The sequence below is a fragment of the Polypterus senegalus genome, chromosome 2 (genome assembly GCF_016835505.1).
Source record: "Polypterus senegalus isolate Bchr_013 chromosome 2, ASM1683550v1, whole genome shotgun sequence".
NCBI lineage: Eukaryota > Metazoa > Chordata > Cladistia > Polypteriformes > Polypteridae > Polypterus > Polypterus senegalus.
The window spans coordinates 94,699,223-94,719,056 of record NC_053155.1 but is presented as its reverse complement, the minus strand read 5'-3'; the positions used below and the strand labels follow the sequence as shown (position 1 = coordinate 94,719,056).

The 19,834-nt window shown below is 37.6% G+C and overlaps 1 protein-coding gene across 1 annotated transcript in view; it reads right to left on the bottom strand.

The window, feature by feature from the left end:
* Positions 1-19,834, bottom strand: part of LOC120523157 (cytoplasmic dynein 2 heavy chain 1) — a 417,821-nt gene that overhangs the window by 169,366 nt on the left and 228,621 nt on the right. Inside the window, exons 72-74 of the mRNA XM_039744175.1 lie at positions 14,063-14,128; positions 5,494-5,544; positions 5,310-5,387 (exon numbers count right to left, since the gene is read on the bottom strand). Of these exons, the coding sequence (XP_039600109.1) occupies positions 5,310-5,387; positions 5,494-5,544; positions 14,063-14,128 (195 nt within the window). The remainder of the gene's footprint in view (positions 1-5,309; positions 5,388-5,493; positions 5,545-14,062; positions 14,129-19,834) is intronic.

Genomic DNA, 19,834 nt, shown 5'->3' with positions numbered 1-19,834 from the left:
TCTGTGTGGGTAGTTGTGTTGTGAACAGATAATGTACCTGTTAAAGTTTCACAGCACTTTTCAATGTTTTCCTTGAGATGAAGAAAAAAAAAGTGAGAAATGGTATCAGTTTACAATAAAAGAGAAATTAACAATAATTGAAAAAGTTGATTCCAGAATTAAGAAAAATGACATGACAAGAGCATTTTGGAATCGCGCCTTCATCTTTACCCAACAACTCGTTTTCATTCCACATTTTCATACCTGTATTTCTATAAAAAATACATCTAACATCTCGTTTTCATTCTGTGTTCGTACCGGTATTTCTATGAAAAAAAAATTGTGTTCATATGTGTATTTCTATAAAAAGTTACATCTAATGTCTTGTTTTCATTCTTTGTTCATACCAGTATTTATATAAAAAAGTTACATCTAACATCTCATTTTTATTCTGTATTTTCATACTTGTATTTGTTTAAAAAAATGATATCTAATATTTCATTTGCAAATATTTTTTTTTGCAGTTTAAGACACACTGTTTTTTTATACTGGTATTGTCAAGCTTGGATTATAGAGTTGCATGAGAGACAGGAAGATGAGTCCAGGTTTTCAAGGAAAATACAGGTACTTTATTACTGCACAGAGAAGACAGGTACAAGACTTCATTCAGAATAGGAGCTGTTAGGAGCCGTGATATGGGTGATGACCTGCTTTAGCTCCCTTCTTCAGATTAGAAGAACACCAGTGCCTTGGAATCACTGCTGTGGCAGACAAAGTCTGGAGAAGATCGATCAGGAGAGTGTGAGGAGGAGAAGATCAAAGCCCGGTGTTAAAAAACATTGTGAGATAAACACGGTATGCGCGGTAATCCTGATCCTGCAGAGGACAACCAAATACTTTGCCCTTGGTGTACCGTTTATCAGACAAAGTACAGTAGCTACAGAGCTGTCCTTGCACTGATGCCATTAAACACGGTGAACTGCCAGTGGCCCAGGTCATAATACTATACGTATTTTCTCCATATTTGTTACAACAAAGTTTTCGAAATATTTGTATGGTCCTTGGAGTTTTGTTATAATAGGATTCCATATGTATTAAAAAGTTTTTTGGTTTTGTTGTTTTTGCTCATGTCTCTCTTCTTTTTTCTTTGTCTTGGATTGGGCCTACGTACTGGAAACATTCCTCAGGGATTTTATTCCACATTGACTTGATAGCATCACACAGTTGCAGCAGATTTGTCGGCTGAACATTCATGTTGTGAATCTCCTGTTCCACCACATGCAAAGGTTCTCTATTGGATTGAGATGTGGCGACTGTGGAAGCCACTTGAGGACAGTGAACACTTTCTCATGTTCAAGAAACCAGTCTGTGATGACCAGAGCATTGTGACGTGGCGTGTTATCTTGCTGGAAGTAGCCATCAGAACATGGGTACACTTGGGTCATAAAGGGATGGGCATGGTCAGCAACAATACTCAGGCAGGCTTTGGTATTTAAATGATGCTCAATTGGTATTAAGGGGCCCAAAATGTGCCAAGAAAATACTCACCACACCATTACATCACCACCAGCAGCCTGAACCAGTGATACAAGGCAGGATGGATGCTTTCATGTTGTTGATGCCAAATAACCCTACCATCCAAATGCTGCAGCAGAAATTGAGACTCATTGGCCTAGGCAATGTTTTTCCAATCTTCTATTGTCCAAGTTTGGCGAGCCTGTGTTAATTGTAGTCTCAGCTATCTGTACTTATCTGATTAGAGTGTTACCCTATGTGGTCTCCTGCTGCTGTAGCCCATATGCTTTAAGTTCTGATGTATTGTGCATTCAGAGAGATGCTCTTCTGTACACCTTGGTTGTAATGAGTGGTTATTTGAGTTACTGTTGCCTTTCTGTCAGCTCAAGCCAGCCTGGCCATTCTTCTCTGACCTCTGGCATCAACAGAGAAGTGACACTGACTGGATATTTTACCTTTTTTGGACCATTCTCTGCAATCCCTAGAGATGCTTGCACGTGAAAATCCCAGTTGATTATCAGTGTCTGAAATAGTCAGACCAGCTGTCTGGCACCAACAGCCATTCCACATTCAAAGTCACTTAAATCACCTTTCTTCACCATTCTGATGCTTGGTTTGAACTTCAGCAGATCATCTTGACAAAATTTACATGCTTAAATGCATCAAGGTGCTGCAATGGGTGCACTATATATATAGTGCCAGACGGTCGGTGCCCATGCCTGGCTGGGACACCTTTATACTGGAAGGACTGGGGGAGACAGCGTGCAAAGGGCATTATCTGGCCCGGAATAAAAATGGCATCCACCATGGATTCCCACAGCTCTGTTGGGTACCATGAGTGCCACCAGGGGGTGCAGCAGGGACTGGAAAGACCTATTTTGTTGGGCTCCTACCTCACCCAGAAGTGCTTCCGGACCATGCCAACGGGTGTCACATAAAAGCCAGCTGCCACAGTTCCAGGAGCCAGAGCTGGGAGGTAGAAGATGGAGCTAGCTAGAGGTAAGAGAAGATGGAAAGAGAAAGAAAAGAAAAAAGGGCATTGCTGTGCACTATACTTGTGTTTTTGTGCTGTGCTTGCTGGTGGGAAAGAATTTGGGAAATGTTTCCCACATAATAAAAGACTCCTGTGTGTTGTTTGTCTGTCTGTGCTGGGTTTGTGGTGCTGATGCGCCCCCTGCAGACCACTATACACACACACACACACATAAGAGTGTAGCCTGAAACTTTTTTTGTTGAACACAAGTGCATAGCATCCTTCTATTATAACATAAACACAATGTGCACCTTGGAAGAGAATATCTTGACAAACATATAATTTTTAAAGTTTTATGTAATGATGGTGTAGTCTTTTTCCAATGTACACAAAAACATATTATCAGAAATTAACTGAAATACTGCATTAATATTGTATTTTCATATTACAATTACTTTATCATTCAAAAACATCATTTTGACCTTCAGGGTTGTTCTGAGGAGTAAAATGTCTGTTACAATGTCATGCACCTTTAGCTGACTATACATAATTAAGTTAAAATTTTCAAGAGTGGGTCATCATGTTAGTAAAGATGAGATTTAGTCATGAACAAGAATTTTCACCCCATCCAGTTTTAGGGCTAATAGTGAGGATTATTTTAACAAATTCCAGTACACCAGTTAGGAAGCCCAAGTACATATCAGTTAATGGTGACCATCAAATATATATGAGATTACTCTCTGTGACAGCATGAGGCAACATCTATGTGTAATGGAGTATAGCACTCTGATTTCAAAAGGTTAAATGCCCATTTTCTATTGGTGAACACTTGAATATTTGCGACAGCAGCACTGGAAAATTAATTAACAAGCCTATGTGGCACAGAAACAAATATTGTTACTGTTGTATAATATGATTGTAGTATTGATGTCAATTAAGTGGCTTTCATATTTATTGCTTAAAAATATAAAAATGTGTGTTTAATGTTTAGGATATATTTAAACCATTAACATGCCATTTTCAAAATAACAAAAATTTTAAACAGAAGCAAAACACACTGAATTCTTTTCAGTTCTGAAATACCGATTAAAGGTTTAAGTTAAATGACCATGGAGGCAAGGATCTATCATGTGTTTTTGACTTCTTTTCTTTTGCTCATGTAGATTTCCTTCATTCCAAGCCAGTTACATTTCACATGGAGATGCACTTTAGCCAGTTACAGTAGTCTGAGAGCAAGCAAAGCGTCAGCAGGAACTTGTGAACACAGCAGCTGAATGTGATGAGCAATTTAAAGTAAGGTTTCTTGATTCTTGAATTTCTTTGATCACATTATTGTGTGAATAGAAAATGTGTTATAAATGAGCCTACATGTACTCAGTGGCGGCTGGTGGTCTTTCAAACAGGGGAAGTACATTTTAGACCTACCTCATAAAATCAGTCAATTATTGCATCATGTTATTTATATGTAAATTCTTCCCTCCTTTCTTATTGTAGAAAATGGACTGTGACCCTGTCATACCAACTCAGAGTTTTTACCAGAGACTTGACCAGTTTCCTCTCCCCAACAGAGTAAAGTTGATTAAATGGTTTTGGCCCATTGTGTTGCGGGTATAAAACTTGACTCATCGTAAGCAGGAGAAGTGCCTCTCTACACCAACTGATGTAGCTCCAATTGTTGCCACTAAAGACAATAGCTTGTATAGCTGAGGCATTGCACTATCCAACTCCAGGTCTTTAAAAAAAACACCCAGAAATCACACAGTTGACCCCTGAATGACTAGTTCCTGCACCACCTTCCATGACCTAGTCTGAAATTAACAAACTTTATTAAACTGAAACAAGGGGCAAACTCAAGGGACCTATATTTATGTTTTTATTTACACTAGGCAACGGATTTAATGGAACTGAACTTGAAATGCTCCAATGCCAATACACTGTCAATCAAAAAGAGATCCACCTACTTTGACAGTACAACATGCAGCAGCCCAACATTCTGCCAGCCCACTGCCCCATTTACTGCCAAAGACACTGAGCTACCCCGGAAAGTACATTTTGAAGCATTTGCAAAATAAACTTCTAGCTTTGCTGCAATTAAAACAAACCATATTCTGAAGTCCTTTGAAGCTGCACTTCAATGGGTTTTAATGGATTATGTTGCCATGGGAATGAATGAGAAACAAAATCATGTTAGATGACCTGCAGTAAATATTTGCAGATTGTGAATAAACTAAACATGAAGTCAAACACATTCTAGCACACTCTTTGTAATAGTAATGTAAATACAACAGTACATATTTGACACAATTTTTTGTGACATTTTAAGCGGAGGCAGAGCTTTACTTGTACTTCTAGAGCAGAAGCCTCTGACATACTCCTGTCAACTGAAAGACAATTTTAGCTTGTGATGTACTTCATTTTAATATGACCCTGAATCCCTGAGCGCAGCATGATGCATATTAATATCTGTCTTAAAAGTGACATGGTCAAACAAAATGCTCAACTTCAGTATGGAGAATTTGATAAAGGAATACACTGCGTCTACTTTTCCAAAAATACTGCACAATAGGCATTAGAGCTGCTTTACAGATCCCAGTATCAGTTCACAGTACAAATCAAGCAACAATCAATTACTCAATAAATCTCCATTCTTATTCACAATGTATCCATAATATATTGGGACAAAAATATTCATTTATTATTCCCCACCCCTTGTAACCAGTCAGGTACAGTCTAAAAATCAGGTACATTTTTGCTTTAGCAAGTGAAAAAATGTCTTAACACCTCTATACTTGCTACTTTTAAATGTATCATAAATTGCTTCAAAAAGCAGTATGTACTATACCTTGAATAAACTCACTGCAGCTTTTCTTTCTTGGTCAATCCATGATGGGATTTGGTCTTTCTGAGACTTTTGAGAATCCTTGAAGCAAAAATACAGACAATTAATTAAGGTATTTAATTTAATACACTGTGGATAATCCACATTCAAATTGAAATGTTAACACTTTTTTACAACAAAAACATACCATTTTTCTTATCATATCACCAACTATCAGTCCAGTTAATGCATCCCATTCCTAGAGATAATGAGGGAGAAAAGATAAAAAACATATTAGAAAAAGTTTTTTAGTGTTATAAATAAATGTCAAAGAATCACTGGGTTCTGTACAAGTAAGATTATACTGTATATTATTTGCTTATAGTCAATACTTAATTTAATTTGTATGCATTTCATTATTTTAGTCTTATGTTATGGAAATCAATGACATACTTTACAACCATAAAATCTGTTTATTCATTATATTTCAGTCACTCTGAATACATCGAAAAAAACTCATACAAAGGTGCTTGTCAACCTGCTTCACTTTGGGCTATTGTTATACAAATGGTACTTTGACTTTATCACATTGCCAGCATCGTTTAACTTTCATTACTTTATGTTAGATGAAAGGAAGAATGATTATAAAATTGCTTTTTCTGCTTCAGGCAAAAGAAAACTGAATATGTGTTTAGAAAACACAGTATCTAAACTAATAAAACTTTGTGAAAAAAAGTGTACTGACTACTGAAGAAGGCTATGCATTTGACCTACCTAGCACAGCTGCTACTTGCACAATTAAGTGACAAAACCAGAATTTTAAGACATAACTAAACACCACTCTAACAAACAAGAAAGCTTTACGATGAAAGAGTACCATGTGGAATGTTTCAAAGAATCTAAATAGAAAAAGTAATTTCTTTCTCTCCCTTTCTTAATTATTAGGAACATTTTTATTTAGAGATTTTTGGTTTGGACATGTGCAGAAGAGAGATTCTGGGTATATTGAGAAAAGGATGTTAAGGATTGAGCTGCCATGCAAGAGGAAAAGTGGAAGGCTTAAGAGAAGGTTTATGGATGTGGTGAGAGAGGACATGCAGGTGATGGGTGGATCCGCAGTGGCAACCCCTAAAGGGCTGAAAGAAGAAGAAGAAGAAGAAGAAGATGATTTTCATTTAGTGATTTATTGTTTTGTACAACTATAAGAGTTGCTTAGACCTTATGACATGTTTAGGGCCTTTTATTTCTGGATCTAGTTTGAATTCAGATGTAGAATTCCCTCAAGTCTACAGAAAATAATTGCTTCCACAAGGTACTGGCTTTGTGTCTAATAATTTAGTAAATAACATAATTATTAATAATATATATCTTTTATATGGGTATAGTATGCAAATCAATAAAATCAAAACATACTTGAATATATTAGAATTGTAGCCAGTAATGTAACAAAGCAAAAAAAAATCTCCCGCTAAAGTGAAGAACAGGTTTGTGCATTTGTCATTTATTTTCTCTGTATTTTATTTTTCATTGTTTGAACAGTGATCAGATAGATAGACAGATAGATAGATATCAGTAGCCAGGAATTATACCAAGTTAGATACAAACATTTAAGTACACAATATACAAAAAACATTAACTAAGTACTGCTTTTACAGTCTAATACGGGTAATGTAGATGGTGCATACGATAATGCCAATGCAATTGGAATTGTGCAAATATTACTAATACCAAAGTGTCAGGAAGCACATAATATTAAAGTGACAGATACTAAAGTGATATAATATTAAAATAAAATAAAGTGACATGGCTTATGCTGATAGGGCAACATGTTTAAAGTGACACATTATGAAAAAGGTTATATAGTGATGACCAACTAATAATATATCAGATAGCTAATATAGCTTATGAGGTGGTCCCCACAAGAGAAGAGAAGGTACAACAGGCCCAGAACTCAACCACCCCCTGCCTCTGTTGCAAAGAGTTAAAGAGTTTAATGGCTCTATGGTGTATAATGGGTGATGTTCATTATCCATAATAGATAGCAGCTTGCACAGTGTCCACCTCTCTGTCACTGTCACCATAGTGTTCATTTTCATGCCAACCACAAGGCATCCTGCTTGCCTGATCAGCTTGTCAATACAATCAGCATCTCACTTCATCAAGCTACCCCCAGCACACAACAGCATGAAAGAGAGTATTGGCAACCACCAACTGATAGAACATCTGCAGGAGTTTCTTACATATGTTAAAGAAGCCCAGCCTCTTCAGAAAATAGAGCCGGTTTTGCCCTTTCCTGTACAGAGTGTTTGTGTTCTCTGACCAGTCCAAGCTCCAAGGTATTTATAGGTCTTTCAGTAGAGACAAGTCTCAGTGATGGTCTAGTCCTGCGGTAGTCCACAACCATCTCCTTGGTTTTGGAAGTGTTCCACAGCAGTTGGTTTAACCAACACCATCCCACAAAGCCATTTACCAGACCCCTGTACTCCTCCTGTCCACTCCTGATATTCCGCACAATGGCAGTGTCAAATGAGAAATGTAGCTAAAATTGTATGTGTAGAGAGTAAAGACGAAAGGAGATAGAACAGTCCCATGTGGAACTCCTGTACTACTGATTACAGTGTGTGATGTGCATTTCCCCAGTCTGAGAAACTAAGTTCTACCAGTGAGGTAACCAGTAATCCTATTCATCAGGTGCAAGTCCTGTCCAGTCCTGGAAAGCTTGTCCCTTAGTATGAGAGGCAGGATGGTGTTGAAAGTGCTGGAAAAGTCAAATAACGCGATCTCGCAGGACCACATCTTTGTCCAGATGTGAGTGGGTCTAGTGAAGGAAGTAAAGAAAGGAAAACTGCAGGGAGTCTTGTGCGCGATTTACCAATGGTCTGAGGAGATGAAGAAGTAGCCGCTCTAAGTTCTTTTTGATATAAGATATTATGGCCACAGTCCTAAATTAATTGAGTTCACTGGATCTCACTTTCTTGGGAACCTGAATGAGACATGAGGTCTTCCACATTGTAGGAAACCACCCCAGTCGCAGGGTCAGATTGAAGATCAGCAACACAAGTCTTTGACACACCTTTTCTGGGCCAACTACCTCCTAGGGTGTAGTCTCCTCTAATCTGGTCAACAGTGATGATGTGATAAAACAGGAGAAAGGGAAGCAGGGGAGCTGTTGGTACCTTCTGATTTGCTGTTATACGGGTGGGTGAAAAAGGCTACATGATCTATGGTGACAGCTTGGGGGAGAGGTTAATAAGCAGTTGTGAAGGAGGGGTTGGTGTCTGGTGAGTTCATGGCAGTTAAAGCAGGAAAAAGCCAGTTGAAACAGTTGTGGAAGAGATTGAACTCATTTGTTCCCTCAACATGGTCTTCTATTGTACAGCCATTCCTTTGCCTATAGGCTTTGATAGTCTTCATACCATCCCAAACCTCCCTGATGTTATTTCGCTAAATCGTATGCTCTAGGTTCTTCCTTTAGGACTCTTAAGCTTATCTTAGTTGAGCTTTAGGTTCCTTTAGTATACTCCTCAGCTCTGACTGGTCCTTGTTTTTGAATGCTCACTTCTTCTTGTTAAGAAAGCCCTTAACATCACTGGTAATAGAGGGCTTATTACACTGGTCAATACGTATTTTGCTACTGAGATTCTTTCACTTTTACTTTAACAAATTTTACTGGCTGACTGCAAATCCTTAAACCAAACTGTTTTTTTTTAGCATGTCCCATTTTTTAGTTATGATGTTCCAGGTCTTGGACAACTAAGGTGACAGGACAGTAAAGGTGGATAACCATTTGATAAATACCGGTAATTCCACTAGGGATGCCATTGAGATAAACAAATTCACCACACATTACTAACAGCTGTGAATTGTTTACCTTGTCATCATTTTATTTAAAAGTTATTAATTTTGAATTAACAGAAAAAAAACATTTGTTACTGATTACCAAATCTTATAACTCTAAAGCATAGTGACATAATTCAGACATAATGCTGCAGTCGGTAGTCTGTTTTACTGTTTACTTAACATAACATTGCATTTCAGAACAGTTTGTTCGTTAGATTCACCATAACTTTGAAAATTGTCAAAGCAATGGACAGAAACAACGATGCGTATCAGCATATAAGAAATAAGTTTGGTCTCGAGAAAAGTAAAGCCAAAATTAAGGAAGGTGTTTTTGTTGGTCCTGAAATCCATGAACTGATGCTTGATGATGAGTTCAAAAGGAAACTGAAGCCAGCTGAGTCAGCAACATGGGAAGCATTCGTGAAGGCTGCCCAGAATTTCCTTGGCAGTCACAGCATATCAGTTTATGGGAGGCAGAATGTCACTGAAGATGCATTTTTTACATTCTCATCTCAACTTTTTTCCACCAAATCTAGGCGATGTCAGCGATGAGCATGGGGAAAGATTTCATCAAGATATAAAGGTGATAGAAAACAGATATCAGGGAAAATTTACTCAGAGAATAATGGGAGACCACTGTTGGTTCTTGTAAAGGGAGAAAGAGATGCAGTACAAGTGCAGCAGCAAGTGCCTGAAACATTTTTGAGCACAACAACCTCGCTTTTATATTGAGGTAAATTGACATAAACATGTTTTAACGTGTCTCTGGTATCACTTTCTGGATTGTTTTCAGAATAAATACATCAAAACAATTTTGGTGGGATATACTTCAAATTCCAGATGTTGTGTTGATATATTATATTGATATTCAAAGATGGCAAAACATCAATAATGTATATCTCAAAAACCTGACGTGCTAGCTTAATTCCAATTTCATATATGAAACAGTGTAAATAGCTTAATAAATCGCTGTTTCCCAGTAGCAAACAAAAATATTTTTTGTAGACCAATGTTATAAGCAAAACTGCATAATGTTTCAACAAGAACAAGAGTGTCCATACAGGAGTTCAGATAGTCTGACTCAAAACAGTCTCTAAGATTTTCAGCTTCAGGAGACCATTTCCTGAAGGAGTGTTTATTTGTGGATTGTCTTTGATCATGAGGCTTGTACTGAGGCTTTAGGTAAACCAGATTGTGGTCAGATTTATCCACTGGGGATAGGGGAGGGGCTTGGTAAGCATTCCTCACATTTGCATAAAGAAGGCCAAATGTCCTGTTCTTTCTGGTGGGACAGTCAAAATACTGAAAGAAGGAAGTCAGAGGAGAGTTTAGTGTAATATGATTGAAATCTAGGTGTTGCACCTGAAGTCTCATGATGGTTGTGAATATGACTTCAAATGAGTCTCCCATGTTTAACATCCCTGTTGGTTCTTTTAGTTGTGAACTTAAGAATGTCCACAACAGCATCGGGAATGTTGTCAGTTAGCCATATCTCCGTCAGACAACAAACTGCACACCCGACAGACACGATGCTAGAGTTGCTAGCTTGTCATCTTGTTAATGATGGGTTTACATTCCCCATTACCACTGATAGAATACTGTATATGGTTTATATTTCCTGCATTTGTCTGCAAGCTTTGCCTTTACCTTAGCACCAGCCCTGCAAACCCGATACTTACTCGTCAATTCTTCCGGAATGAGCTGCGCTCTGCCAGGCTGTCTCTTTTTTGGAGTGGACATAGCTCTTCCTTTGTGTAAAGTTCCTGCTGCTCACTTGCATTGTATAAAGATCCATATACATAGTATACTTAAATAAAAGTACTGCATAAATAGCAGACAAACAGTAAAGAATAAAAAGGCTAATGGAAATTGCCAACCTTCTGTGGTTCAATGTATCCACTTGGTCAGTGTTTTCTTATTTGGAATTGCCAAATCTTTGTATTTATTGGCTTTTTGACTATTTTGCTTCTGATTTCTGGTGAGTGTTTTGGGAGTTGTTTGCTTAGGATTGCCTTGTTGGCAACTCTTTCTGCTCTTTTTGCTGTTCCGAGCATTTTGTAATATTTTCTAACTTTTATAAAATAAATACACTTATATAATGATTCTTTGTTTGTCCCTTCATCCACAGTCTTCCTCCCTTGAGTAGGGCTTGGACTGTATTTTGTAAATTAAACTTATTTTTGAACCGTTGAAGCTAAGTGTGTTTTAGCATAGTGTAGGACAAAGCCGCATTCGGGTACAACCTCTCTGGGCAGGCATGTGGACATTCTGGCTTGCTTTCCAGGCTTTTTTTAGATGCCTCACAATACTTTGACCATTTTACTTGAGTGACTACCCTGCCAGTCTTTCATTTTGATATTCTTTTTCTCAGTAGCTTTTGTTGTTTTGTTTGTGCTAGTCTGTTATCCCTTCCTTGGTTTCATTTTCTGCAATGTGTTGGTTGCACCAATTGGAGGTTAGGTAAAATGCAGCAGGTGTCTGTAGAGTAACCTGCTGCACTGAACAGTGGGAAAAGGCTTTTGTGAGGTTTTTGTGTTTGTTTTTTTTTTGTGTGAGCCCTTTGTATCTGGTTTTGGCTGAAAACATAAAAATAACACGCAAAACTATTTTTGTTACCTATATTTGTGTATTACTCTTCCTTTTGTATGTTTATTATTTCAAATGAAATGCCAAAAATTTCAAATTCAAGATTTGAAATAAAAAACAAAATTATGATTATAACAGTAAAGGTACAAAGCAGTAATAATGATATCAAAGGAATACGTTATTGTAATTGGGGATTAATGAAAGTAGAAAACAAAATATGTTATTTAATTTATCTTTTTCACACAACCAGTTTTGTAAATCTTTTGCAAACTGATTTTAATAGGAACTAACAACTGAATATTACCTAGGAGAATGTGAAAGGGCTTATTATTAACAGGACAGAGGATTGTTAACAAACTTCTATTCCTAAGAACAGTACAAAACAATACTTCATTGTCTACAGTATGTACAGTATTATCCCCCATTATAAATATATATTTTTTTCAAGAAATAAATGTTAAAAATAAGTATGGATCGGAGTCTGGTCTATTATTTTGCACATCTGTGCTGTTACAGACAGAAATCAAAGGCTTCTTTTTGGGCGCATACACCGTCAGCACGGCGCTGCCAGATCTAAACACTAGCGTGGCGATTTGCTTGTGTACTGAAGTGACTTTAGCTGCAGGTGGAACCATTTTACTTTATGGTGCCAAGCAGAGTGCAGCAACCTATTAGCTGGCGAAAGTGCTGTGAAGAAGCTGTCTGTTGCTATGGTTCTGACTTTGTCCAGTCTGACAGCGATCACAGGACATTGAATCTTTAATTGCTGCCACAACAAACAGTTCTGAGCAGGCATCAGCCACAGTGTTGCTCTTGTGAAAAGAATGGACATGTCATCAACTCAAAGAGGGAGAGGCAAGTTTGTTGTACCACGTGAACGTCACTGAGAGAATAAAACTGAATAATAAAAAAACAACTGCTAACTTTTACAAGTAGCCAAAATTTACACCGGGTGTTACTGACTCAAATCAAATGTATGTTTTTATTATATTGTAGAAATAATAATAGTAATAGCAGCTTACTTACTACTCAAACATGGAGTACCCAATCTCGAACCCAGAACCTTCGGGTTAAAATGCAACAGTTATTGCCTGTACACCATTCAAGAATACATGTAAACTCCCTGTCGATTGACATTTGGGCTTGAGCTTTTATCTCATTGATGGCCACATGTAAATCGAATGCTGTTTTTTTCCTTTGGTTATATTCTTGAATAAAAGTGCATGACTTTATTTGGTATTTGGAATAAGTCTTCACACATTACAAACTTCTTCTCATTATTAGTATAACATTGAAAAAGTTTCTGCTTTCTTGCATTTCCTTTCATTCTACACTTACCCAGATCTTTGCAGACATGGAACACACATAAATGCATGTATTCCAAATTGCGATATACTGTATTGTTTACCTTATACAACTCCAGGAACCCCACATGCAAATAAGCAGCCTTGGCTTGAGCTCGGAGACCTTTTTGCCCACGAGCTGAGCTCTGTCAAGGCGGGGGATGGGACAGCAGTTTGCTTGCTGCTAGTGCTGATCGACGCATTTAAAAAACAAAAGATGCTGATGGTAGAGGTGTGAAAGGATTTAAGGTAGGCCGGGATTATGAGTTTTTTCGTAGGCTTCAGGAATTCTAGTGTTAACCTTGTCCTTCAAGCATACAGTGTGCAAGATAAACCAGTCTATAAAAGGCTAAAATTCAGTGTTCATAGAAATTATATCATTTCACTAAGCAACTTTCTTTTTACAAATTGAATAGACTAATATGGAAAAAGAATTAACTGACAATGTTTGTAAAAATGAAGACAAAAGATGAGAATACACATTTACAACAGGATAACAATGCAGAGATATACATGCCTTATTTGCACACTGAATTGAAGTTAATACTGGATTTATGTTACCACAGAATTGTTAACTCAGTGTTTTCTGAAAGACTCATGATCAACAATTTATTATAAGTTTATGTAATAAATTCATTTTGCCATCTCTCTTTTAATCATTCTACAACCGCTGTAAAAAACCTCAGACTGTTCCAGTGTGGTGCTGAGGTGTCACCTGTTGCACGGCTACACTTGGGTCCCAATCCGGATGGTTTGCCGTGTTGTGGGTGCGGCAACATGGTGTAATCAGAGCATTCTCCCAACCTCCTCCTCCTCTTAATCAGTATATTAAAACATGAAACAAGCAACTGTGCCACTTCCTTTAAGCACGATGGCCTACTCTGTGACTCAACATAAGGTATAGAAAAGACATAATTCTAAACAGCACAGGTAAAATAATTTAAAAACAAAAAACAAATGAAGACAAATTTGAGGAATAATTTGACTTTCAATAAATATTAAACTTACATTTTCTTGGAAGAGCTCTGGATTCATCCCCCGCACAAAATGAAGAGCAAACATAAGTTGATCAGCCTGTAGCAAAACAGATTTTATATTTATTTTAGATTCACCAATCGTATATAAAAGGTCATATAATGACAGTTATAGCTCACCTGAATGAACAAGAATCTAAGACTTGAGTTTTATAGTAGTGACTAGATATTAAGATCATACATAAAAGTGATTTAAATTATGACTTTAAGGTTCTATATTATCGATCATTTGTTTTCTTAAGTACAGGATTGTCATCATCTTCTTCAGCGATGGTGGAAAAATTATATATTTTTTCTATATGCTGTCAATTACTATAATGTGATTTTACAGACTATTTTATTTAGTGACAGCTGACTGAACTATCTTAGTTCATCACTTGTTGCTGTAGTTTCCCAAATTAGTTTATTTCTGCATTCCCTAAACCATACAGCTACCAATGTTGATCTCATGATATAAGTCCACCATGGTAGTCACTAAAACCCAAAAGTCTAGCCAAAGAAAAAAACAGTAAATATAAAGGAAATGGATATACAATGTGGAACATTAAGCAACATAATAGTAGCAAATAAAGAGATTCAATAACACAATACACAGACTCAGGCATTTTGTAATTTTTAAATTATCTACAGTCAAGTCCACAAGTATTTGGACAGTGATACAATTTTATTAATTTTGTCTCTGTGCGCAATCACAATGGATTTCAAATTTCAAAATGTGACTGAAATGTAGACTTGCAGTTTTAATTTAAGGTGTTTAACAAGGACATTGTATGAGCCATTAGAAAAGACAGCCATTTTTATACATGGATCCTCATTTTCAGGGCCTCAAAAGTATTTGGACAAACTAACATAACCATGAACATAACAATCATTTTCAATACTTGGTTGCAAATCATTTGCATTCAATGACTGCCTGAAGTCTGGAACCCATGGCTTTCTCCAAGGACTGGGTTTCCATCCTACTGATGCTTTGCCAGGCCCTTTCCTGCAGCTGTCTTTAGGTCCAATTTTTTTACATGTCCAATTGAATTGAGGTCAGTTAATTAACTTGGTCATTGAAAAATTTTACACATCTTTGCACTGGAAAACATTTGGTTTGCTGTCACAGTATGTTCTGGCTCATTGTTCATGAATACTGTGATTCTATATCCTATCGGTTTTACAGCATTTGCCTGAATCTGAGCAGAGAGTATAACCCCGTATACTTCAGAAATCATCCTGCAGCTTTTGTCAGTAGTTATCCACTTCCATTGGCAGTCATGCATACCCATGCCGTAACACTGCCTTCATCATATTCTACAGATGATGTGGTATGATACAGTTCATGAGCCGTTCCTTCTTTTCTTTATATTCATTCTTCTCTATCCATCATTCTGATAAATACTGAACTTGTCCAAAGAAAGTAATTCCGAAACTGAAATGTGTTTTTTTTTAAATATTTTCGGGCAGAGTCTAATAAGTCATTCCTAAGCTTGAGGATTACCAGTGGTTTGCATCTTGTGGTAAACTCCATGTATTTACTTTCGTGAAGTCTTCACTTAATAGTAGATTTTGGCAATGATAAGCATACCTCCCAGAGAGTGTTTTGGTTTGGTTAAATGTTGTAATTTGGTTTCTGCATAATGATGGCCTGTTTTTATTGCATGGACAGCTCTTCGCACCTAATGCAAATTCTATCTGATTAATAGTTAATGAAATAATAAGGGACCTGCTCACACCTGGCTATGGAACAGCTTGTCAGTCAATTGTACTTTTCAGCCCTGGAAAATGGGGGGATCATGTATAAAAATTGCTGACATTCCTAAATGGCACATATTTCTGTTAAACTCTTTGAATTAATGTTGAAAGCCTACACTTCAATCATGTAATTATTTCTTCACTTCAAATCCACTGTGATGGTGTATAGAGCCAAAATTATGAAAACTATGTCACTATCCAAATACTTATGGACTTAACTGTACATGGTGGGTAATTAAACTGCCTTAGTGAGTTGATGTGTGTGTTGGAGTTCCTAGTCCCATTCAGAGGCAGGTTTTGGCTTGCATTTGTTCCAGGCAGGTCAAGCATTAGTGCTTAAGAAATCATCAAGGCTTTGGGGCATGGTATATGAAACTATGGGAAGTAGAGGCAGTCCCCAGGTTACGTACGAGATAGAGACTGTAGGTTTGTACTTAAGTTGAATTTGTATGTAAGTCTTAACAGGTACATAAATTTAATAAATGCTTTTGTTGACCGACTGTAACCAAGTGCTCTGCCAATGAATGATGGAGTTTCATCTCTCTCTGACCTTTTCATTATTTCTACTTTATTTTCATTGGTGATGATTTTTCTCTTCTTTACTGTATCACCAGCACTTGCATTAGATTTGTGTTTCAGAGACATTTTTGAAGGGTGAAGACAAAAGATTAAGATGAGCTTTTCTGCACAGCACTGTGTACGCTATCACAGCAGGAAGGCACCAGTTGTCAACACGTCTGATGTACTGACAAGAGACAACTTCCTGCTATGTACGTAACAGTACAAGCAGGCTTGCTATTGAGAATGAATGGGGGCATCGACGGGCAGTTCATCACCAGCCCACCTCACAGTCACCTCCACTACAGTATGCTGCCTGCAGCATTCGCCCACCGAGAACAAACATGGTGTGGCCAAAGGCAGGTAGTGAATCGCCCTTATTCAATAGGCAGCCATCTGATGCACACTACAATACTACCCCCCGCCGCCCCATTCACCCTCAACGGCCTCCATTCAGCCACAACCGGGTCACCGCTTGCAGCTTTACCAGCCGCCCACCAAAAATGAACAGGGCTGCCGTGTGTGGTGAGTGGGCAGTGAAACTGTTTGCTGCTGGGAGCCGCCCGACGGGCACTACACTGCGTGGGCAGCGAAATCGCTCCACTCCTGCCCCCGTTCAGCCACCGCTTGCAGCGTCTCCAGGCCGAAAATGACGGTGCAGCAGTTACTGAGGCGCATGCATCGCAGCTGCAGCCCTGTTCATAAGTCGTAGGTCAGATGTCCGTAACCTAGGGACTACCTGTATTACATACCACTATAGCCAGACCATTTGCAATGGTTATCAAAAAAAGGCACTGGTTTATTTTTATATTACATGCTGAGAGGACACATTTTGAATATGTTGAGTGCCATTCAATTTTTAAAATGATGGCAATTTAAGTAGAGTAAGTATGTTAGCGTCAGATATTAAGAAGTAAAAGTCTACATTTCAGGGCAGTCAAAATGTACTTTGAGAGAAAATGAGAACTGCACTTCGAAAAAGAAACATTATATTGCTGCCCAGAGAATATAACTCAATGTATGGGACAATTAATGTCAAATATTTGAATACTTTGATAAAGCAATCTCGAATTAGCCTAATTCATCTAATTTTCAGCACTACCTCTGAAAAACAAAGTGGCATTGACCTCTTTTCTTTTCATGCACACAAGACTTCAACTTCATCTTTAGACACAGACCTGAGCTACAACCTTTTATTGAAACTTGACAGCAAAGCCCCAACTCATAGATGAATGATAGTCTTGTTAGTATATCCAGATACAGAGATGAGAAACAGTATGTAAAAGCAAAATGTCTCACTGAAGAATGTGTTAACTGATCACTATACATTACTGAAGAGTATGTACACTTCATTACTTTGCTCTGAAACTAGCACATTTGTTCCAGTGAAATCTTATGGCATTGAAGACCATAGCATCACCTCCATCTCTTGAAATGACAGAAACTAGACAAAGGCTAAACATCTTTACTCTTTGTATTTTCGATCCCAAGTAAAAACCTGTGCTGAAGGCAAATCGTTAGCTTTATTAAAGTTTTCTTTTTATATTTAATACATATTTAACACAAAAGCCAACCTCATAAGCACCTTTCACTGAATTTCCAACTCGGTGGCTTTTTTACACAAACACACACACACACACACACACACACAGTTAACCCGTGAGGAAGATGCCATCAAAATCTGCAAGTACTAAGACGCAAGTATGGAAATCTTAAACTTTCTAATTCTTATACAATATCAAACAACACTACTGTTCTTACATTAAAAATACCCACACAAAACAATCTAAGACTGAAAAAAATAGATTTCTGTACACCAGAAACAGTAGTACAAATACTAATATTCCAAGAAAAAAAGACAATCTTCTGTTCTATCATGGAAAAACAGTACTATTGAGTCAAATGAGGTTAGTCCTGATCCCTTCAGGAGTGGGAGATATGTGAAGATGTTTTCAAGGAGTAAAAAGTTTCACAAAGAACCCAACATCAAAAATTGGACTATGTTCTCTTCATGGCTAATGTAAATGCTCATGACTACACCTCAAGAAAGATACTCAGTGACAGTGGCATTATATATTTATATATATACAGTATTTATATATATATATATATATACAGTATATATATATATATATATATATATAAACATACACACAGTATATTGTGCAAGCCTAATCTATACAAAAACATAAAATAAGCAGAATGTTTAATTCTCTGCCATATTTCACACTTAAGTGTTCTTCAGTTACAGAGTTATGGTGTAGAAACAGCATGGTCTTTAAGATGGAAATATTGTAATATATACTTCTCAGTCCCGGTTAATTCATTTTACAGTTTTGGGGATGGTGTTAAAAGTCCGGGCGGCACGGTGGCGCAGTGGTAGCGCTGCTGCCTCGCAGTTAGGAGACCCGGGTTCGCTTCCCGGGTCCTCCCTGCGTGGAGTTTGCATGTTCTCCCCTTGTCTGCGTGGGTTTCCTCCGGGCGCTCCGGTTTCCTCCCACAATCCAAAGACATGCAGGTTAGGTGGATTGGCAATTCTAAATTGGCCCTAGTGTGTGCTTGGTGTTTGTGTGTGTCCTGCGGTGGGTTGGCACCCTGCCCAGGATTGGTTCCTGCCTTGTGCCCTGTGTTGGCTGGGATTGGCACCAGCAGACCCCCGTGACCCTGTATTCGGATTCAGCGGGTTAGGCAATGGATGGATGGATGTTAAAAGTCCATTCCAGCTGCACAGGACACAAAGCAGGAAACACACACTCATTCACATTGGTGTCATGACAGAATTGCCAATCCACCACACTTTTTCAGAATGTGAGAGGAAAACACATGCAGACACATGAAGACATTAACCGGGCACAAGTGGCAGCAGCACTGACCATTGACTCCACATGCTGTCCAAAAGGAAAAAATATTCTTGGGATTATTTGTAAAATTCAACAAAATAACAGTCAAGTTATCATTTAAAATCTCCACGGTGTATGACTAAGTCACAGCTACAATGTGAGCGTGGTTTTTTAGCTCTTATAACTTTAGTTGTAATGTTATACTCTTTCATTTTTAATAATGTTGCAAAAATAATTTTCTGTGCTGATTTAAAAATGAAAATGAGATTGTGCCAAATATAGATAACTCAGAAGTGGGAACTAAATAATTTGTGTCCCACAATTTGATGCATATCAGTACTTTGAGTTTTAAAGTCTTTTGTTAAACCAGGTTAAAACTGGAAATGCAACTAGCGGTCATATTATTTGTGATATTCAAGAAGGAGGTCTGTGTACCTTAATGTTATTTGTATGTGTCTTGTTATTAAGAGGGCATGAAGGTAAGCTTACTCAAAGAACTAAATCAGTGAAAGAAGTTTTGCAAAATGTTTTTCCAGATTGTTGTAATAAACTGAGTGCTGTACCTTTAGACATAACTTCTAATTTACCAATCTACATCTCCAACTTCATCT